Here is an 18,927-nt window from a genome sequence, read left to right on the forward strand (position 1 = left end):
TATTCATCTCTTGGTCTCCCTCTACGATTTTTACCCTCCATGCTGCCCTCCAATGCTAAATTTGCGATCCCTTGATGCCTCAGAACGTGTCCTACTAACCGGTCCCTTCTTCTAGTCAAGTTGTGCCCCAATTCTATTCAATACTTCATCATTAGTTACGTGATCTACCCATCTAATCTTCAGCATTCTTCTGTAGCACCACATTTCGAAAGCTTCTATTCTCTTCGTGTCCAAACTACGTATCGTCCATGTTTCACTTCCTTACATGGCTACACTCCATACAAATACTTTCAGAAACTACTTCCTAACACTTAAATCTATACTCGATGTTAACAAATTTTTCTTCTTCAGGAACACTTTCCTTGCCATTGCCAGTCTACATTTTATATCCCCTCTACTTCGACCATCATCAGTTATTTTGCTCCCCAAATAGCAAAACTCCTTTACTACTTTAAGTGTCTCATTTCGTAATCTAATTCCCGCAGCATCACCCAACTTAATTCGACTACATTCCATTATCCTCGTTTTGCTTTTGTTGATGTTCATCTTATATCCTCCTCTCAAGACACTGTCCATTCCGCTCAACTGCTCTTCCAAGACCTTTGCTGTCTCTGACAGAATTACAATGTCACTGGCGAATCTCAAAGTTTTTATTTCTTCTCCACAGATTTTAATACCTACTCCGAACTTTTCTTTCGTTTCCTTTACTGCATGCTCAATATACAGATTGAATAACAACGGGGAGAGACTACAACCCTGTCTTATTCCCTTCCCAACCACTGCTTCCCTTTCATGTCCCTCGACTCTTATAACTGCCATCTGGTTTCTGTACAAATTGTAAATAGCCTTTCGCTCCCTGTATTTTACCCCTGCCACTTTTAGAATTTGAAAGAGAGTATTCCAGTCAACATTGTCAAAAACTTTCTCTAAGTCTACAAATGCTAGAAACGTAGGTTTGCCTTTCCTTAATCTTTCTTCAAAGATATGTCGTAAGGTCAGTATTGCCTCACATGTCCGACATTTCTACGGAATCCAAACTGATCTTCCCTGAGGTCGGCTTCTACCAGTTTTTCCATTTGTTTGTAAAGAATTCGTGTTAGTATTTTGCAACTGTGACTTATTAAACTGATAGTTTGGTAATTTTCACATCTGTCAACACCTGCTTTCTTTGGGATTGGAATTATTATATTCTTCTTGAAGTCTGAGGGTATTTCGCCTGTCTCATACATCTTGCTCACCAGATGGTAGAGTTTTGTCAGGACTGGCTCTCCCAAGGCCGTCAGTAGTTATCTACTCCCGGGGCCTTGTTTCGACCTTAGGTCTTTCAGTGCTGTGTCAAACTCTTCGCGCATTATTGTATCTCCCATTTCATCTTCATCTACATCCTCTTCCATTTCCATAATATTGTCCTCAAGTACATCGCCCTTGTATAGACCCTCTATATACTCCTTCCACCTTTCTGCTTTTCCTTCTTTGCTTAGAACTCGGTTTCCATCTGAGCTCTTGATATTCATACAAGTGGTTCTCTTTTCTCCAAAAGTCTCTTTAATTTTCTTGTCGGCAGTATCTATCTTACCCTAGTGAGATAAGCCTCTATATCCTTACATTTGTCCTCTAGCCATCCCTGCTTAGCCATTTTGCACTTCCTGTCGATCTCATTTTTGAGACGTTTGTATTCCTTTTTGCCTGCTTCATTTACTGCATTTTTATATTTTCTCCTTTTCATCAATTAAATTCAATATTTCTTCCGTTACCCAAGGATTTCTACTAGCCCTCGTCTTTTTACCTATTTGATCCTCTGCTGCCTTCACTACTTCATCCCTGAGAGCTACCCATTCTTCTTCTACTGTATTTCTTTCCCCATTCCTGTCAATTATCCCTTATGCTCTCCCTGAAACTCTGTACAACCTCTGGTTCTTTCAGTTTATCCGGGTCCCATCTCCTTAAATTCCCACCTTTTTGCAGTTTCTTCAGTTTTAATCTACTGGTCATAACCAATAGATTGTGGTCAGAGTCCACACCTGCCCCTGGAAATGTCTTACAATTTAAAACCTGGTTCCTAAATCTCTGTCTTACCATTATATAATCTATCTGATACCTTCTAGTATCTCCAGGATTCTTCCATGCATACAACCTTCTTTCATGAATCTTGAACCAAGTGTTAGCTGTGATTAAGTTATGCTCTGTGCAAAACTCTACCAGCCGGCTTCCTCTTTCGTTTCTTAGCCCCAATCCATATTCACCTACTACGTTTCCTTCTCTCCCTTTTCCTACACTCGAATTCCAGTCACCCATGACTATTAAATTTTCATCTGCCTTCACTACCTGAATAATTTCTTTTCTCTCATCATACATTTCATCAATTTCTTCATCATCTGCAGAGCTAGTTGGCATATAAACTTGTACTACTGTAGTAGGCGTGGGCTTCGTATCTATCTTGGCCACAATAATGTGTTCACTATGCTGTTTGTAGTAACTTACCCGCACTCCTATTTTTTTTTAATTCATTATTAAACCTACGCCTGCATTACCCCTATTTGATTTTGTGTTTATAACGGTGTATTCAGCTGACCAGAAGTCTTGCTCTTCCTGCCACCGAACTTCTTTAATTCCCACTATATCTAACTTTAACCTATCCATTTCCCTTTTTAAATTTTCTAACCTACCCGCCTGATGAAGGGATCTGACATTCCAAGCTCCGATCCGTAGAACGCCAGTTTTCTTTTTCCTGATAACGACGTCCTCTTGAGTAGTCCCTGCCCGGAGATCTGAATGGGGGACTATTTTACCTCCAGAATATTTTACCCAACAGGACACCATCATCATTTAACCATTCAGTAAAACTGCATGCCCTCGGGAAAAATTACGGCCGTAGTTTCCCCTTGCTTTCAGCCGTTCGCAGTACCAGTGCAGCAAGGCCGTTTTGGTTAGTGTTACAAGGCCAGATCAGTCAATCATCCAGACTGTTGCCCTTGCAACTACTGAAAAGGCTGCTGCCCCTCTTCAGGAACCACATGTTTGTCGGGCCTCTCAACAGATACCCCTCCATTGTGGTTGCGCCTATGGTACGGCCATCTGTATCACTGAGGCACGCAAGCCTTCCCACCAACGGCAAGGTCCATGGTTCATTGCGGTGGGGGTGGGGGGGGGGGGGGGGAGGGGGGAGATATCATCTTGGATAGGATGCCCTAATTTCAGGGTGTTGTGATAGATTATCAAAGCCCTGATGTGCAATCTGGTTCAGTTGTTCCAACCTTTGCCAAAAGGATTATATCCCTGTGGAAGACACAGGTGCAAGACCTGCCCAATCCACAATCCGAGCATTTCATGTTCCAGTCATGTCACGGGTTTACTCTACTCTATCTGGTGCCGGGCCACTTGTGAAAGCAGCCATGTCATTTACCAGCTTTACTGCAACCATTGCTCAGATTTTTATATTGGTGTGACTACCAACCATCTGTCCACCAGGATGAACGACCACTACCAAACTGTGGCGAAGAACGAAGCAGACCACCTACAGCACAACATGCAGCTGACCATAACATGCTAACGTCAGTGGCTGTTTCACTGCCCAAGCCATCTAGATCCTCCCCTCCACCACCAGCTTTTCTGAAATAAACATATGGGAGCTACCCTAAAAAACATTCTCTACTCCTGTAATTACCCCAGTGTCAACCTACAATAACCTACTGCCCCATACTCTCCAACCAACAGTTTTCACACCCTCTGTCCTATCATCTCCACCGTATTCTTATCTCCCAGCCTCTTTGTTTGCTGCCCTTTGCCAGTGCACCTGCCTATCTTTCCCTGCTTCACTCCTTTTGCTGCTTTTGTCCCCACCTCTCTGGCCCACAACCTCTTGACACTTTGCCTGTTGGCATTTTAGCCCCTGTACGTTCTGCCAGGTAGTATTCCATGGCCCCCCCCACCTGTACATCACTACCCCTTCCCCTTCTGTGCCCCCTCCAGACTGCTGCTGCCATCCCAAGTGACAGTTGCATTCTGGCTTCAGCTGCTGGAATTGGCAGTTTGTGTGTGTGTGTGTGTGTGTGTGTGTGTGTGTGTGTGTGTGTGTGTGTGTGTGTGTGTGTGTGAGCAACTTAATGTGTCTTCTTTACAGTACATAGAAATCTATCTTTTCCTACATTGTTGATATAAGCAGAGCTTACAATAACAATTAAAACTTCAGAAATTTGCCCCAAATTTTCCTTTATCCTTAAAGTGTTTTAACTGTCAGAGTGCTGCAGTTCCTTTGCTTGTGTTACAATCACACTATCCAAACTAGACATCACAACAGGAACATAATGATGTTGGTTAGTGGTGGACTTACAGTAGAGATTTCTGTCGGATAGCTAACATTATGGTATTGGGGTTTTGCTATACTGTATGCACAGTTGCAGCAGTGCTCCATCTCCCAACAGTTGCTGTATTACTAACAAATTTACAATTAATTAGTTGCCATTTTGAGGGAAGAAGTAATAACAGTATGTTGTGTTACAAATGTAGTATATGGCCTTGTACATACCAAAGTAAGTTTTGTGTAGTGTTCTCTTCAGGTTAGCTGAGTAATATGTTCTCAAGTAGTATTAACGATACAGACCTGCTTCTCGAGGACTTCATACATAGGAACCTTTCTTTGTTGCTGATTTTCCTCTGAAATGAAATGTATTTTACTTCGATATCAACAAGGACAACATGATGATTTACAGATTCCAGTTCTATATGCTTTTAGCTGAGACAAATCTCCATTGCATTGCGTTCAATAACGAAAAGTTAGGAATAATCATTTATGTAAATTCTGTGTTTTTTATTTACGTTCATGTAGAAGAAACAAAACACACAGTTTGTTAAATTGATAAAAGGAGTAATACTAACTAAAGTGAGAGCTATTAATTTTATGACCAACTTACTGTGAGAACATACGTTTCTTAGAGAAATATAACAAACAAGATTAAAAAAGTTTGAACGGGTACCGTATTTAAACTCATAACCTTTTCATTACCAGCCCACTGCTTTAGTCCTACTCTAATGTGTAACCCCCCCCCCTCCCCCCCTCCCCCCCTTTGCGGGTCCGGGGTAAGAATAGGCCCAAGGTATTCCTGCCTGTTGTAAGAGGCGACTAAAAGGAGTTTCAACCATTTCGGCCATTCAATGTAATGGTCCCCATTGGGGTTTGACCTCCATTTTTCAAAATTCTACAGAAGTACGAGCCTTTTGGGGAAGGACACCTTACGTGGTGTATCACCGGTCCTCAGTGCACTAAGACCTTGGTACTCATCATCATAACGGCATCGTAACTGCACCCACTGTTCATCAATTTGGGCCTAAACACCTGATGGGTTGCTCAAGTTAGGCCCATAGTGTGTTCCCATCTGCACCTACGATCATGATGGACTTTCCATGGCACCTGAAATCCAGCACGGTAGCCAGCCCGTTGTGGTGGGGTCGTCATGTACCCTCTAGGTTGTAACCCCCTGACAACACAGGGATCGTACTGCCAATACCTGAGCTGCACCCTCCCCACATCAGCCAAGGAGTAGATACCCATCTACCGGGGGCATCAGGACTCCCAGCAACGGTCATCCTGCCAGGTGACCCTTGCTGAGGCTGGGTGGCGCCCGTGGGGAGAGCCCCTGGTCAGAGTGGGTGGTATCAGGGCGGACGTTTCGCAGATGAAACGTCAACGTGCATCAGGTCGCTCTGTGGCCACGTCTTACAAGAGGAAAGGTTCTGTCTCTGTCTCTGTCTCTGGTTCCGGTTCTGGTACTGGTACTTCTGCCTTTTCCCCCTTGGCCACTCCCTGGGAAGAAGGACGTCTGTTCTCGGACCGATGGGGGGACGTTCGCCACCTCCAAGCCCATGTTCTTTGTACGGCATATCGAGGATATCTTCAGAGAAATCGAGGCTCGTAGTAAAATGCGTTCGGGGTCCATTCTCATAAAGACCACCTCCGCTACACAGTCAGCGGCTCTCCAGGCATGCAACCAACTAGGGGACATCCCAGTGTCCATTGTCCCACATCTGGCGCTCAATAGGACGCAGGGCATTATTTTCCATCGGGACCTCCTGCTGCAATCTGATGAGGAGCTCAGGGCCAACCTGGAGCGCCATGGCATGCATTTCGTCCGGCGAGTCCAGCACGGCTCCAAAGACCGTCGCGTCGACACTGGGGCCTTTATCCTCGCCTTCGAGGGGGATGTCCTCCCGATGAAGGTAAAGGTGATGTGCTACCGGTGCGACGTGCGACCTTACGTCCCGCCTCCTATGCGATGCTTTCGATGTTTGCGCTTCGGGCACATGTCGTCACGGTGTGAAGCTGAGCCCCTTTGTGGCGATTGTGGACGTCCTCTTCGTGAGGGACATACATGCACCTCACCACCTCGGTGCATCAATTGTCCTGGCCTCCACTCGCCTAGATCTTTCGACTGCCCTGCATATCAGGAGAAGAAGATACAAGAATTGAAAACCTTGGACCGTCTGTCTTATTCTGAGGCCAGGAAGAAATATGACCGCCTCCATCCCGTGATGTTGACAACATCGTTTGCTTCAGTCGTGTCCACTCCTTCCGCAGTATCGTCACTCCTATCCTGCCCCCCCTCCACCTCCTCACCCCTATCCTGCCCCCCCTCCACCTCCTCGCCCCATCCCGGGTCTATGCCTCCACCTCCCAAATCCCTCCCTTCCAAATCCTCCTCCCTCATGGCCCCTGCCCCCTCTGCCCCAGGAGCCACCCTTCCTCCTCCTCCTCCTCCTCCTCCGTCGCCGCCTGAGAAGTGATCCTCTTCTCAGGCGTCCGTCAGGGAAACGTTACGGACCCCGGCTTCCGAGGTCTGGCGTTCCAAAAAGGACCCTGAGTGTGAGGACTTTCTTTGGGCCCAGCCCCCACAGCCCACCATCCCTGTGACTCATCGGTCTTCCAAGAAGAAGTATTTATCCCCCTCTCCACCCCGGTGCGTTTCGTCTGATGCTCCATCCGACAGTCGCTGCTCCCGGCCGTCCTCAGTTTCGCCGGGACGATCAGCTGGCCTGTCGTCGGCAGACGATGCTGCCCCTCCTGCGCAACCCAGGAATGTGGCCGCAGCTGGCGACAACTCGATGGAACAGCATCCGCCTCCCGACGGTTGTAGCTATGTTCCCTCAAAACCTGGCCCTCCGCGGCCGTCGAGGTGACCAGCTCTTCACCCGTTTCGTTCCCCCTTTCTCTGATTCGCGATGGCTCTGTTACATTGGAACATAAGAGGTATTCGATTTAATCTGGAGGAAATACAACTGTTCCTCTGCCTGCACTGTCCATTCATCATTGGTCTCCAGGAAGCGAAGCTATGCCCAACTGACCGTATTGCTTTAACCCACTATACCTCCAAGCGATCTGACCTACCCCCTGTGGACGGTATTCCAGCTCATGGTGGGGTCATGTTGCTCGTTTGGGACGATCTCTATTACCATCCTATCCCATCCCATTGACCACCCCACTCCAAGCAATAGCTGTCCGTATTACTCTTTCTGCCTTTACTTTTTCTGTTTGTACTGTCTACACTCCATCGTCATCCGCAGTTAGTCAGGCTGACATGATGCACCTCATTGCTCAGCTTCCTCCGCTGTTTTTATTGTTTGGCAACTTCAACGCTCATCGTCCCCTTTGGGGTTCTCCTGCATCCTGTCAGAGAGGCCCCCTCTTGGTGGATGTTTTCAACCATCTCAATTTTGTCTGCCTCAATACTGGCACCCCGACTTTCCTCTCTGACTCTACTCGTACCTACTCCCACTTGGACCTCTCGATCTGTTCTGCCACTCTTGCCCATCGGTTCGAGTGGTATGTCCTTTCTGACATTTATTCGAGTGACCATTTCCCCTGTGTCATTCGTCTTCTGCACCACACCCTATCCTACCAAAAGCTGACTGGGGACTTTACTCTTCCCTGGCGACCTTTCCGGACCAAGATTTTCTCAGCTGTGACAGTCAGGTCGAATACCTCACGGTTGTTATCATCAATGCTGCCAAACGTTCTATCCTCATACTACCTCTTCTTCACGTCGCGTTTCAGTACCCTGGTGGAATGAGGCTTGCAGAGACGCTATCCGTGCTCGACGACGTGCTTTACACACCTTTTGCCGCCATCCTACGCTGGCGAATTGTATTAATTACAAACGACTCCAAGCGCAATGTCGTTGAGTCATCAAAGACAGCAAAAAGCTTGTTGGGCCTCTTTCACAATCTCCTTTAACAGTTTTACTCCCTCTTCTGTCGTCCTGCGCTGGCTGTCGGGCATTAAGGCCCACTCCTCGATACCTGGCCTGACTTCAGGTAATGAGGTACTTGTGGGCCCTGTGGGTGTCTCCAACACCTTCGGCCGCTTGTTTGCGGAGGTTTCAAGCTCCGCCCATTACCACCCTGCCTTCCTTCCCAGAAAAGAGGCAGAAGAGGCTCGGCGACCCTTCCACGCTGAATCTGGAAGATTATAATGCCCCCTTTACCATGCGGGAACTCGAACGTGCACTTGCACTGTCCCGGTCCTCTGCTCCGGGGCCAGATGCCATTCACGTTCAGATGCTAACACACCTTTCTCCGGCAGGCAAATGCTTTCTTCTTCGTACCTATAATCGCATCTGGACCGAAGGTCAGGTCCCCATGCGTTGGCGTGAGGCCATCGTTGTTCCCATACCCAAACCCGGGGAGGATAGAAACCTTCCTTCTAGTTACCACCCCATTTCTCCTACAAGCTGTGTCTGTAAGGTGATGGAGCACATGGTTAACGCTCGGTTGGTTTGGATTCTTGAATCTCGATGGCTACTTACCAATGTTCAATGCAGCTTTCGTCAACGCCACTCCGCTGTTGACCACCTTGTGACCTTGTCGATGTTCATCATGAACAACTGTTTGCAAAAGCGCCAAACTGTAGCTGTGTTCTTCGATTTGGAGAAGGCTTACGATACCTGTTGGAGAGGAGGTATCCTCCGCACTATACACAGGTGGGGCCTGCGTGGTCGCCTGCCTCTTTTTATTGATTCATTTTTAACAGATCGAATGTTTAGGGTATGTGTGGGTTCCGTATTGTCAGACGTCTTCCTCCAGGAGAACGGAGTGCCTCAGGGCTCCGTTTTGAGCGTAACCCTTTTTGCCATAGCGATCAATCCAATTATGGATTGCATTCCACCTAACATCTCAGGCGCTCTTTTCGTCGATGATTTCGCCCAGAGAACATGCCTCCTGGAGCGCTGCCTTCAGCGTTGTCTTGACAGCCTATACTCATGGAGTGTGGCTAATGGCTTCCTGTTCTCTGAAGAGAAGACAGTTTGCATCAACTTTTGGCGAAATAAAGCATTCCTTCCACCATCCTTACATCTCAGTCCCGTTGTTCTCCCATTCGTGGAGACAACGAAGTTTTTAGGGCTCACACTGGACAGGAAACTTTGTTGATCTCCGCATGTCTCTTACTTGGCTGCTCTTTGTACACGTTCCCTTAATGCCCTCCATGTTCTTAGTGGTTCATCTTGGGGAGCGGATCAAACTGTCCTGCTTCGCTTATATCGGTCCATAGTCCGATCAAAGCTGGATTATGGGAGCCTCGTCTGCTTGGCCATCCCTCTTACGCCGTCTCAACTCCATCCATCATCGGGGGTTACGTCTTGCAACTGGAGCATTCTATACTAGTTCCGTCGAGAGTCTTTATGCTGAAGCTGCCGAATTACCATTGACCTACCGGTGCGACGTACTGCTTTGTCGGTGTGCCTGCTGGCTGTTGTCAATGCCCGACCATCCCTCTTATCAGTCCTTCTTCGCCGATTCTCTCGACCGTCAGTATGGGTTGTATGTGTCTGCCCTGCTGCCCCCTGGAGTCCGCTTTCGTCGCCTGCTTCGACAATTGGGTTTTGCCCTGCCTACCACCTTCAGAGAGGGTGACAGCTCGACACCACCTTGGCTCCAGGCTCCGGTTCACATTCATCTTGACCTCAGCTCGCTCCCGAAGGAGGGTACTCCGGGTGCAGTGTATTGCTCACAGTTTGTTGAACTTCGTGCACGACTTGCCAGTAACACCTTCATTTACACTGATGGCTCCAAAACTGATGATGATGTCGGCTGTGCCTTTGTCGTCAGGGACGTCGCCTTTAAATACCGGCTCCTCGACCAGTGTTCCAGCTTTACGGCCGAGCTTTTTGCTCTCAATCAGGTCGTTTAATATGTCAGCCGCCACCGCCATTCTCCATATGTACTCTGCTCTGATTCACTCAGTGCTCTTCAGAGCCTTGGAGCTCCATATCTGGTCCATCCCTTGGTGCAACGGATCCCAATCCCTCCATTCTTTTGCTGATGATGGCTCTCCTGTTAGCTTTATGTGTGTTCCAGGCCATGTAGGAGTGCCTAGGAATGAGGCTGCTGATGCTGCGGTCAAGGCTGCAGTTGTCTTGCCTTGGCCAGTCTCCCTTTTTGTCCCATCGTCAGACGTTAGTGGGGTTGTTTGTAAGAGGCTTGTGTCGTCATGGTGGGATACTTGGTCGTCACTTCAAGAAAATAAGCTCCGGGCCTTAAAACCGTTCCCAACAGCTTGGACAACCTCCTCCTGACCATCTCTGCGAGAGGAGGTCCTTTTGGCCAGGTTGTGGATTGGGCATTGCCGGTTTAGCCACCGCTACCTGCTATCCGGTGACCCCGCCCTGCAGTGCCCTTGTGGTCATGCATTGACAGTGCGCCATGTTTTATTCTGGTGTCCCCTTTTTAATCAATCTCGTGTTGTCCTGCCTCTGCCATCTACTTTACAGAAAATTTTAGCTGATGATGTTCGAGCAGCTGCTCATGTTCTCCGTTTTATTACTTTGACGGACTTGTCCAAAGACATCTAACTCTTTTAATTATTTTATCTGCATCTTTGTAAGAACTTTCTGGAGTTTTGCACTTACATTTGTGACTGGGTGCTAATGACCTCAGTAGTTGAGTGCCCTAAAACCCCCAAAAAACTAATGTGTCACACAGACATGTTAATTTAATTTAATTTTGTTGCAGTATACTATAATCGTAATATCGACCTAGATTACGGGTGTGAGTGACCTGATAAAGAACACAAGAAACAGAAACATGAAACTAGTAGATGAATTTGGCATAGCACTCGTAGACAATTGATTGTAGTGCACAGGGGCATACTGTGACTATGTAAATCATATTTATTTCACATTGTAGTGAGATAGCTCTCCTTCCACTCTTAGAAACAATTTTGATATGAAGGATGTATGGGACAGGTCTTGCATCTAGGTCTGTTACAGGGATATGAGCCTTGAGGTAAGGGGTTGGGATCAGGGGTTGTGTAAGGATGGAAGAGTATGTTGTGTAGGCTCGGTGGATGGCGGAATAGCACTGTAGAAGGGGTGGGAAGGATAGTGGGTAGGACATTTCTCATTTTAGGGCACAATAAGAGGTATCGAAACAATGGCGGAGAATGTAATTGAGTTGCTTCAGACCAGGGTGGTAGTGATTTATGAGGGGGATGCTCCTCTGTGGCCGGACAGTGGGATTTTGGGAGGTGGTGGGCTAAGGATTGGCAGAATTTGGACAGGTGGAGGGCATTGTGGAAGGAGGGGTGGCAGCCAGAGATGGGTAATTCAATGGTAAAGCCATTGGGGGGGGGGGGGGGATTCCATGAGCTAAGCAACAACGCAGGAACAGTATCTGGGACTGGGATCTGGCTAGGGATGGGGAAACTTTTTTGTATTGATGTAGATGGAAGGAGCAAGGATTCATGGTGCTGGAAAAAATGTGGAAAGTTACAAAAATAACGTAGAATTACATCCAAAAAATTCACAAAAATGCACCCAAATACATGTGAAAATTCATGACAAGGATGAAATGGATGCAAAAGGGGGATAAAAGATGAAATCTGAGGGGGTCGGCAATAGTGAAAGGCAAAAACTAACTCACTAAAATTGGCGAGAAGTCACAAGGATCAAAGTAAAGAATAAATAATAAAAATATATGCATTAATGTGGGTAGCAGGTCTGAGGGTAGATAAATGTGAAGAAGGTGGCTGGCACATGTGACTGGATGAGGTGGAAGTAGTGGGTGTGAACTGGAATAGAAAGGAGAAAGAGTGAGGGGTGGGCAGGGGTTCATAGGAAGGGATAAAGGGTTGTGCGGCACTGGAAAGGTACAGGAAGTAACATGCGAAAATATGGGAGATTGAGGCAGGGAGAGTGATCAAAATGTGATACGCACGTGTCGAATAGATCTTGCTATTTGTCTCCAAATCATGTTGGAGGCATTCACACGTAAATTACTCTTGAATACATTGTGGGAGCAAACAGTGATCAATGTTATTACTAATATTTACTATTAAAAACAGTCTTGATCACAAATTATTTATTCTGGTGACCGGTGAGTAGTGATTTACCACCAGAAGGAGGTTGTTGCTCATTGGTCTGAAGATGACCACAGTTGTGGTCAAAACCGGTTACTAGAATAAATAATTTGTGATCAAGACTGTTTTTGATAGTAAATATTCATACGTAGGCTTTGCTTCGGAGCACACACATCATCTGTGATTTAGTCACACAGTAAGCATGACGGCACAGTATTCATTTGAAGAATGAAATATGGTTTTTGTTTACGCACTAGCTGATGGTAATGTGCATGAAGCTCGCTGGTTGTATGAGTAACGGTACCCAGCAAGACGCCACCCACGCCCGCAAAAGTTTGCAGCTACTCACCAGCGACTTAGCAAAACAGGCTCTTTAGTGGGATATCATGGTGATGCTGGAAGACCTCGAACATGATGGGATGCTGCATTTGAAGAGACTATTCTCAAGCGCTTTGAGGAAGCACCTACGACAAGTACTAGAGTGGTTTGACACGACATGGGGGTCACTCATTGGTTGGTCTTGGAGGTTTTGAGGGATGATGGCCAGCATCCATTTAGTTTCCACCCTGTCCAAGACCTAAATCTGGTGGTGGACTACAAACACAGGCTAGGATTTTGCCTGTGGATTCTGCGAAGTGTGGCAAGAGATCTCACATTCCCCACCATTGTGTTGTTTACCGACGAGTGCACCTTACATCGGGATGGACTTTACAACACTCGAAACGTTCATTACTGGGCAATGGGAAATCCTCACGTCGTGGACGTCCATGGACACCAGCAATGATTTTCACCCAACATTTGGGCAGGCATTGTACGTGACCATCTGATTGGACCAGTCAGTCTATCTCCTCGACTTACCGGGGTATTATTAACTTCACGTTTTGCAGGAAACTCTACCCGACCTGCTGGAATCTGTTCCCTGGACATACAGCTATGCGTGTGGTGCGCAGCATGATGGAGCACCCACACATAATAGACATGCTGTGTGCAGGTATTTAAATGAACTCTTCAGCAGCCAGGTAATTGGCAGAGGTGCTCATAGGACATGACCCCCACAATCACCAGATCTCACACCACAGGTCTTCTTCCTGCAGGTATTCTTCAAGGTTTTAGTTCACCCACCCGGACATGAACCACCTAGAAACGAAGAGGAATTAATGGATCGCATTCAGCATGCTGCCAATTGCATCAGCACAATTCCAGGAGTTAGGCACTACCAGGCTTATGTCGCATCAGAAGGCCGCCAGTTAAAGTATCTCCTTTAAGTAAACTATGTCCTTGCTACAAAAAGGCCCTTTTCAGGGCTTACACAATTTGTAAAAGACTTTCTGTATGCGAACTAACAGCTGTTGATGGGTTTGTTCCCAGTATGTCTTATCATGAAACTACAATGGATGTGTCGGGGCCCCAGCGGGTTCCGTCCCCAGAGTGGAAGTCTGGGGCGCTACCGCCAAGTGTGCGGGTCGCCTTCGATACATCATGATCTCCGTCAGGCAAAGCATTCGTAGTCATGCATTGTCCAGAGCATCTGGCAACAGGGCAATCCTGCAGCCAATCGGAACACGTGGTGCCACGTTTCCATAGTTTAAAAATGGTGCTTTGTCAACCTACACAGCATTAGTAATTTTGGTTCCCACTGGCATTATATCACACACACACACACACACACACACACACACACACACACACACACTCTCTCTCTCTCTCTCTCTCTCTCTCTCTCTCTCTCTCTCTCTCCACTATTTCTTACATTTTATATTTTGCGTTTCAATTACTATTGACTGCATTATACATTTTCTTGTTTACAGTTGTATACAAAAATAGCCTGTATGTGTTTGGTGGCTACAATGGACTCTGTGATGAGCACTTCAATGACTTGTACCAGTTTTCTCCAGGTAAGTGGCATAGTAAAATATTCACTAGTAGAGAGCTGATCTCTTTTTCCAATAAGAATATATATATATATATATATATATATATATATATATATATATATATATATAAAATGGAAGGAAACATTCCACGTGGGAAAAATTATATATAAAAACAAAGATGAGGTGACTTACCGAACAAAAGCGCTGGCAGGTCGATAGACACACAAACAAACACAAACATACACACAAAATTCAAGCTTTCGCAACAAACTGTTGCCTCATCAGGAAAGAGGGAAGGAGAGGGGAAGACGAAAGGAAGTGGGTTTTAAGGGAGAGGGTAAGGAGTCATTCCAATCCCGGGAGCGGAAAGACTTACCTTAGGGGGAAAAAAGGACAGGTATACACTCGCGCACACACACACATATCCATCCAGACATACAGACACAAGCAGACATATTTAAAGACAAAGAGTTTGGGCAGAGATGTCAGTCGAGGCAGAAGTGTAGAGGCAAAGAAGTTGTTGAAAGACAGGTGAGGTATGAGTGGCGGCAACTTGTTGGTGTCTTCGTGGCAAACGAATCTGCTCCAGTCCGGAATCCCTGAATCATTACACCAACAACCTGAAAACAGCTTTCGCATCCCGCAACTACCCTCCTGACCTGGTACAGAAGCAAATAACCAGAGCCACTTCCTCGTCCCCTCAAACCCAGAATCCCCCACAGAAGAACCACAAAAGTGCCCCACTTGTGACAGGATACTTTCCGGGACTGGACCAGACTCTGAATGTGGCTCTCCAGCAGGGATACGACTTAAATCCTGCCTTGAAATGAGATCCATCCTTCTTGAAATCCTCCCCACTCCGCCAAGAGTGTCTTTCCGCCGTCCACCTAACCTTCATAACCTGTTAGTTCATCCCTATGAAATCCCCAAACCACCTTCCCTACCCTCTGGCTCCTATCCTTGTAACCGCCCCCGATGCAAAACCTGTCCCATGCACCCTCCCACCACCACCTACTCCAGTCCTGTAACCCGGAAGGTGTACACGATCAAAGGCAGAGCCACGTGTGAAAGCACCCACGTGATTTACCAACTGACCTGCCTACACTGTGATGCATTCTATGTGGGAATGACCAGCAACAAACTGTCCATTCGCATGAATGGACACAGGCAGACAGTGTTTGTTGGTAATGAGGATCACCCTGTGGCTAAACATGCCTTGGTGCACAGCCAGCACATCTTGGCACAGTGTTACACCGTCCAGGTTATCTGGATACTTCCCACCAACACCAACCTATCCGAACTCCGGAGATGGGAACTTGCCCTTCAGTATATCCTCTCTTCTCGTCATCCGCCAGGCCTCAATCTCCGCTAATTTCAAGTTGCCGCCACTCATACCTCACCTGTCTTTCAACAACTTCTTTGCCTCTACACTTCTGCCTCGACTGACATCTCTGCCCAAACTCTTTGTCTTTAAATATGTCTGCTTGTGTCTGTATGTGTGGATGGATATGTGTGTGTGTGCGAGTGTATACCTGTCCTTTTTTCCCCCTAAGGTAAGTCTTTCCGCTCCCGGGATTGGAATGACTCCTTACCCTCTCCCTTAAAACCCACTTCCTTTCGTCTTCCCCTCTCCTTCCCTCTTTCCTGATGAGGCAACAGTTTGTTGCGAAAGCTTGAATTTTGTGTGTATGTTTGTGTGTCTATCGACCTGCCAGCGCTTTCGTTCGGTAAGTCACCTCATCTTTGTTTTTATATATAATTTTTCCCACGTGGAATGTTTCCTTCTATTATAATCTCATAACCATTGATGAGACATCCATCGACTTCTTTACAACTTAAAAGCTTAAGAGTTTTGAACTATGCGATAAGCTGTACACGCTGAAGCACATGTATACCCAACAGTATTTACTGTAATTGGATAGATAAAATAAATCTACTCACCTAGTGGTGGTAGAACACACACATAAAAAAGGTTTTACTTAAACTATCTTTCAGAGCCAGTGGCTCCTCCTCCTGGCAGAATGGCTGAAGGGGAAGGAAGAGGGGTAAATGGAAAAGACTGGAGAGGTTTAGGAAAAGGTGCAGGGTACGAAAAAGTCACCTAGAATTCTGGGTCAGGGGAGAATTAGCTGATAGGATGAGAAAGAAAGACTGACTATTGGGGACTGCACTGCACAAGATTTGAAAACCTCAGAGTTTGAGGGTGGAAGACAGGGTAGTATGCAAGACAGAGCTTACTGCTAGAACATTGTGTATGAGTTAATAAGAATGAAAAATACAGGGTCAGAAAAATTGAAGGTCAGAAAACAAAACGTGTAGAAAACTAAAATGGAGTGAAGGAAGAAGTAGTTACTGTGAAGAAACGCTGAAGCGGATGAAATTAATCTAAATTAAGGCCAGGTGGGTGTGAGAATCAAGGACATGTTGTAGCACTAGTTTCCAGTTGTGGAGTTCTGAGAAACTGGTGTCTGGGAAGAAAATTCAAAAGGCGTGTGTGGTGAAGCAGGCACTGAGGTCATGACTGTCGCATTGAAGAGCATGCTTTGCAACAGGATATTGTGTGTTGCCAGTGTACGCCCTCTGCTTATGCCCATTTATCCTAACTGATAACTTGGTGGTAGTCATGCCGATGCAGAAGGCTGAACAGTGTTTCCATAAAAGCCGGGATATGATGTGTTGATAGTGTATGTTTTGCCAGTTACAGGGCTGGTGTAGGTCGTGGTAGGAGGGTGCATAGGGCAAGTCTTGCAGCAGAGACAGTCACAGGGGTTGGAGCCATAGGGTAGGGAGATGGGTGCAGATGGAGCATAGGGTCTGACAAAGATATTGCAGATATTGTGAGGGCAACAAGAAGCTATTCTAGGTGTGGTGGACAAAATTTCAGACAAATGGGTCTCCTTTCAGAGTGAGATTTTAGGAAGTCATGGCCTTGTCAAGTAGCTGATAAATACATTCAAGACCAGGATAATACTGAATGACAAGTGGTGCACTTAAAAGTAGTTTTTTGGAGGGATCAGCAGGACAAGGATTGGATGTGATGGCCCAGGAAGTCTACTTTTGAGCTAGGCTAATGTATAATTAAGTCCAGTAAAGGCTGTGGTGAGAATGGTGGTGTATTGCTGTAAAGAGTCTGCGGCTGAACAAAGATGTTTGTCTTGAATACCAAGGCTGTATGGGAGGAAACATTTGATGTGGAAAGAATGGCAACTGTCGAAATGTAAGTACTGCTGTTTGTTAGTAGGTTTAATGAGATGAGATCAACATAAAGGAAAGCAGTATGGGATGAATAGGATCGTCTGAAATTTAATTGGGGAAAGGTATTGATAGATTACAGGAGTTTTAACAGGTCAGCCTCACCATGAGTCTATATGGCAAAGATGCTATCAATATATCCAAACCAAACTAGGGGCTGAATGCTTATGGATCCCAGGAAAGCCCCCTCTAAGCAACCCGTGAAAAGGTTGACATAGGAAGGAGCCATCCTGGTTCCTGTGGTCGTACCCTTTGTCTATATGTATGACTGCACCTCAAAGCTGAAGTAGTTGTTGGTAAGTACTTAGAGTAGCTACTCCTTTCTCCACTTCATTTTAGTTTTCTACATCTTTCATTTTCCAACGACCTGTCTACATTTTACTGTCCCCCTCCCACCTCTGTTGAGTACAGTGCTTAGCTTTTCACTCCTCCTAACTCGCGGTAATTTCTGTCTTGTATGTTACCCTATCTTCCACCTTTAAGCTCTCAGGTTATCAAATGTTGCCCAATGCAGTCCCCAAAAATCAGTCTTTCCTTCTCATCCTGTCCAGTAAGTCGCCCCTGACCTGGGCTTCTGGGTCACTTTTTGGAACTCTATCTCTCTTTCCTAAACCTCTGCAGTTCTTGTCCTTCATACCTCTTCCGTCCCCTTCAATCCTTCTGCCACAAGAAGGAGCCACTGACTTCAAAAGCTTGCATAAGTAAAACCTTTTTTTATATATGTGTGTTCTCCTGCCACTGCTGGGTGAGTATATTTTTTTATTTATCCAATTAAATATATTGTCAACAATAATTACCGTGTACTAAGAGATAAAATACTTCTACTAAGCTGCAATTGAATAATAGTTAATATAATCACCAGGACTTTTTGTAATTTTGATTGTTGTATTACCTTAATTCAAGTTTTTTTTTTTTCCCCCCCCCCCCCCCTTGTGTTGGTGAAAATGTGAGAAAATTTTTTTTCCTTGTGTTGGTGAAAATGTGAGAAAAGTATATGTACAGTGTTAGCTGGCACCAGACTAAAAAATGTTACATGTGTTTTGGCAATAGCAGCAATTATTTTGTTTGTAGAAAAATGGATTGGAGAATTTGTAATAATTTTTGCAACTGCAGCAAAATTTTATAAATGTTGAATATTGCTTTTGGTGAGTCTGTTATGAGTAAAACAAGGGTTTACAAGTGGTAAACATCATGACAGTGATGAAGACAATGAACACGCTGGATTTCCGTCCATACCATCAACAGATGCAGTCTTGGAAAATTGAAAGAAATGATTATGAACAGTTGCTGAGTCACAGTCAAAGAAACTGAAGATGATAATGGTATATCAGTTGGCCCATGATACAATTTTTCTCCTTAGATGTTTGAGTATGAAATGTATTACAGTAAAATGTTTCACGATATTGTTAAATTTTCAACAAAATTATCAGTGAATGCAAATTGCTCAGGAGTTCAGAA

General features: G+C 45.8%; 1 protein-coding gene across 4 annotated transcripts in view; it reads left to right on the top strand.

Annotated features, from left to right (window-relative positions):
- LOC124802452 (kelch domain-containing protein 3) overlaps positions 1-18,927 on the top strand; it is a 130,560-nt gene that overhangs the window by 52,603 nt on the left and 59,030 nt on the right. For all 4 annotated transcript variants that reach the window (XR_007017122.1, XR_007017123.1, XM_047263237.1 and 1 more), the window contains exon 6: positions 14,152-14,238. Coding sequence is in view for 2 of the 4 variants with exons in the window: in XM_047263237.1 (XP_047119193.1) it covers positions 14,152-14,238 (87 nt within the window). In the remaining 2 variants the exon portion in view is untranslated. The remainder of the gene's footprint in view (positions 1-14,151; positions 14,239-18,927) is intronic.

This window comes from Schistocerca piceifrons, chromosome 6, assembly GCF_021461385.2.
Source record: "Schistocerca piceifrons isolate TAMUIC-IGC-003096 chromosome 6, iqSchPice1.1, whole genome shotgun sequence".
Lineage (NCBI taxonomy): Eukaryota > Metazoa > Arthropoda > Insecta > Orthoptera > Acrididae > Schistocerca > Schistocerca piceifrons.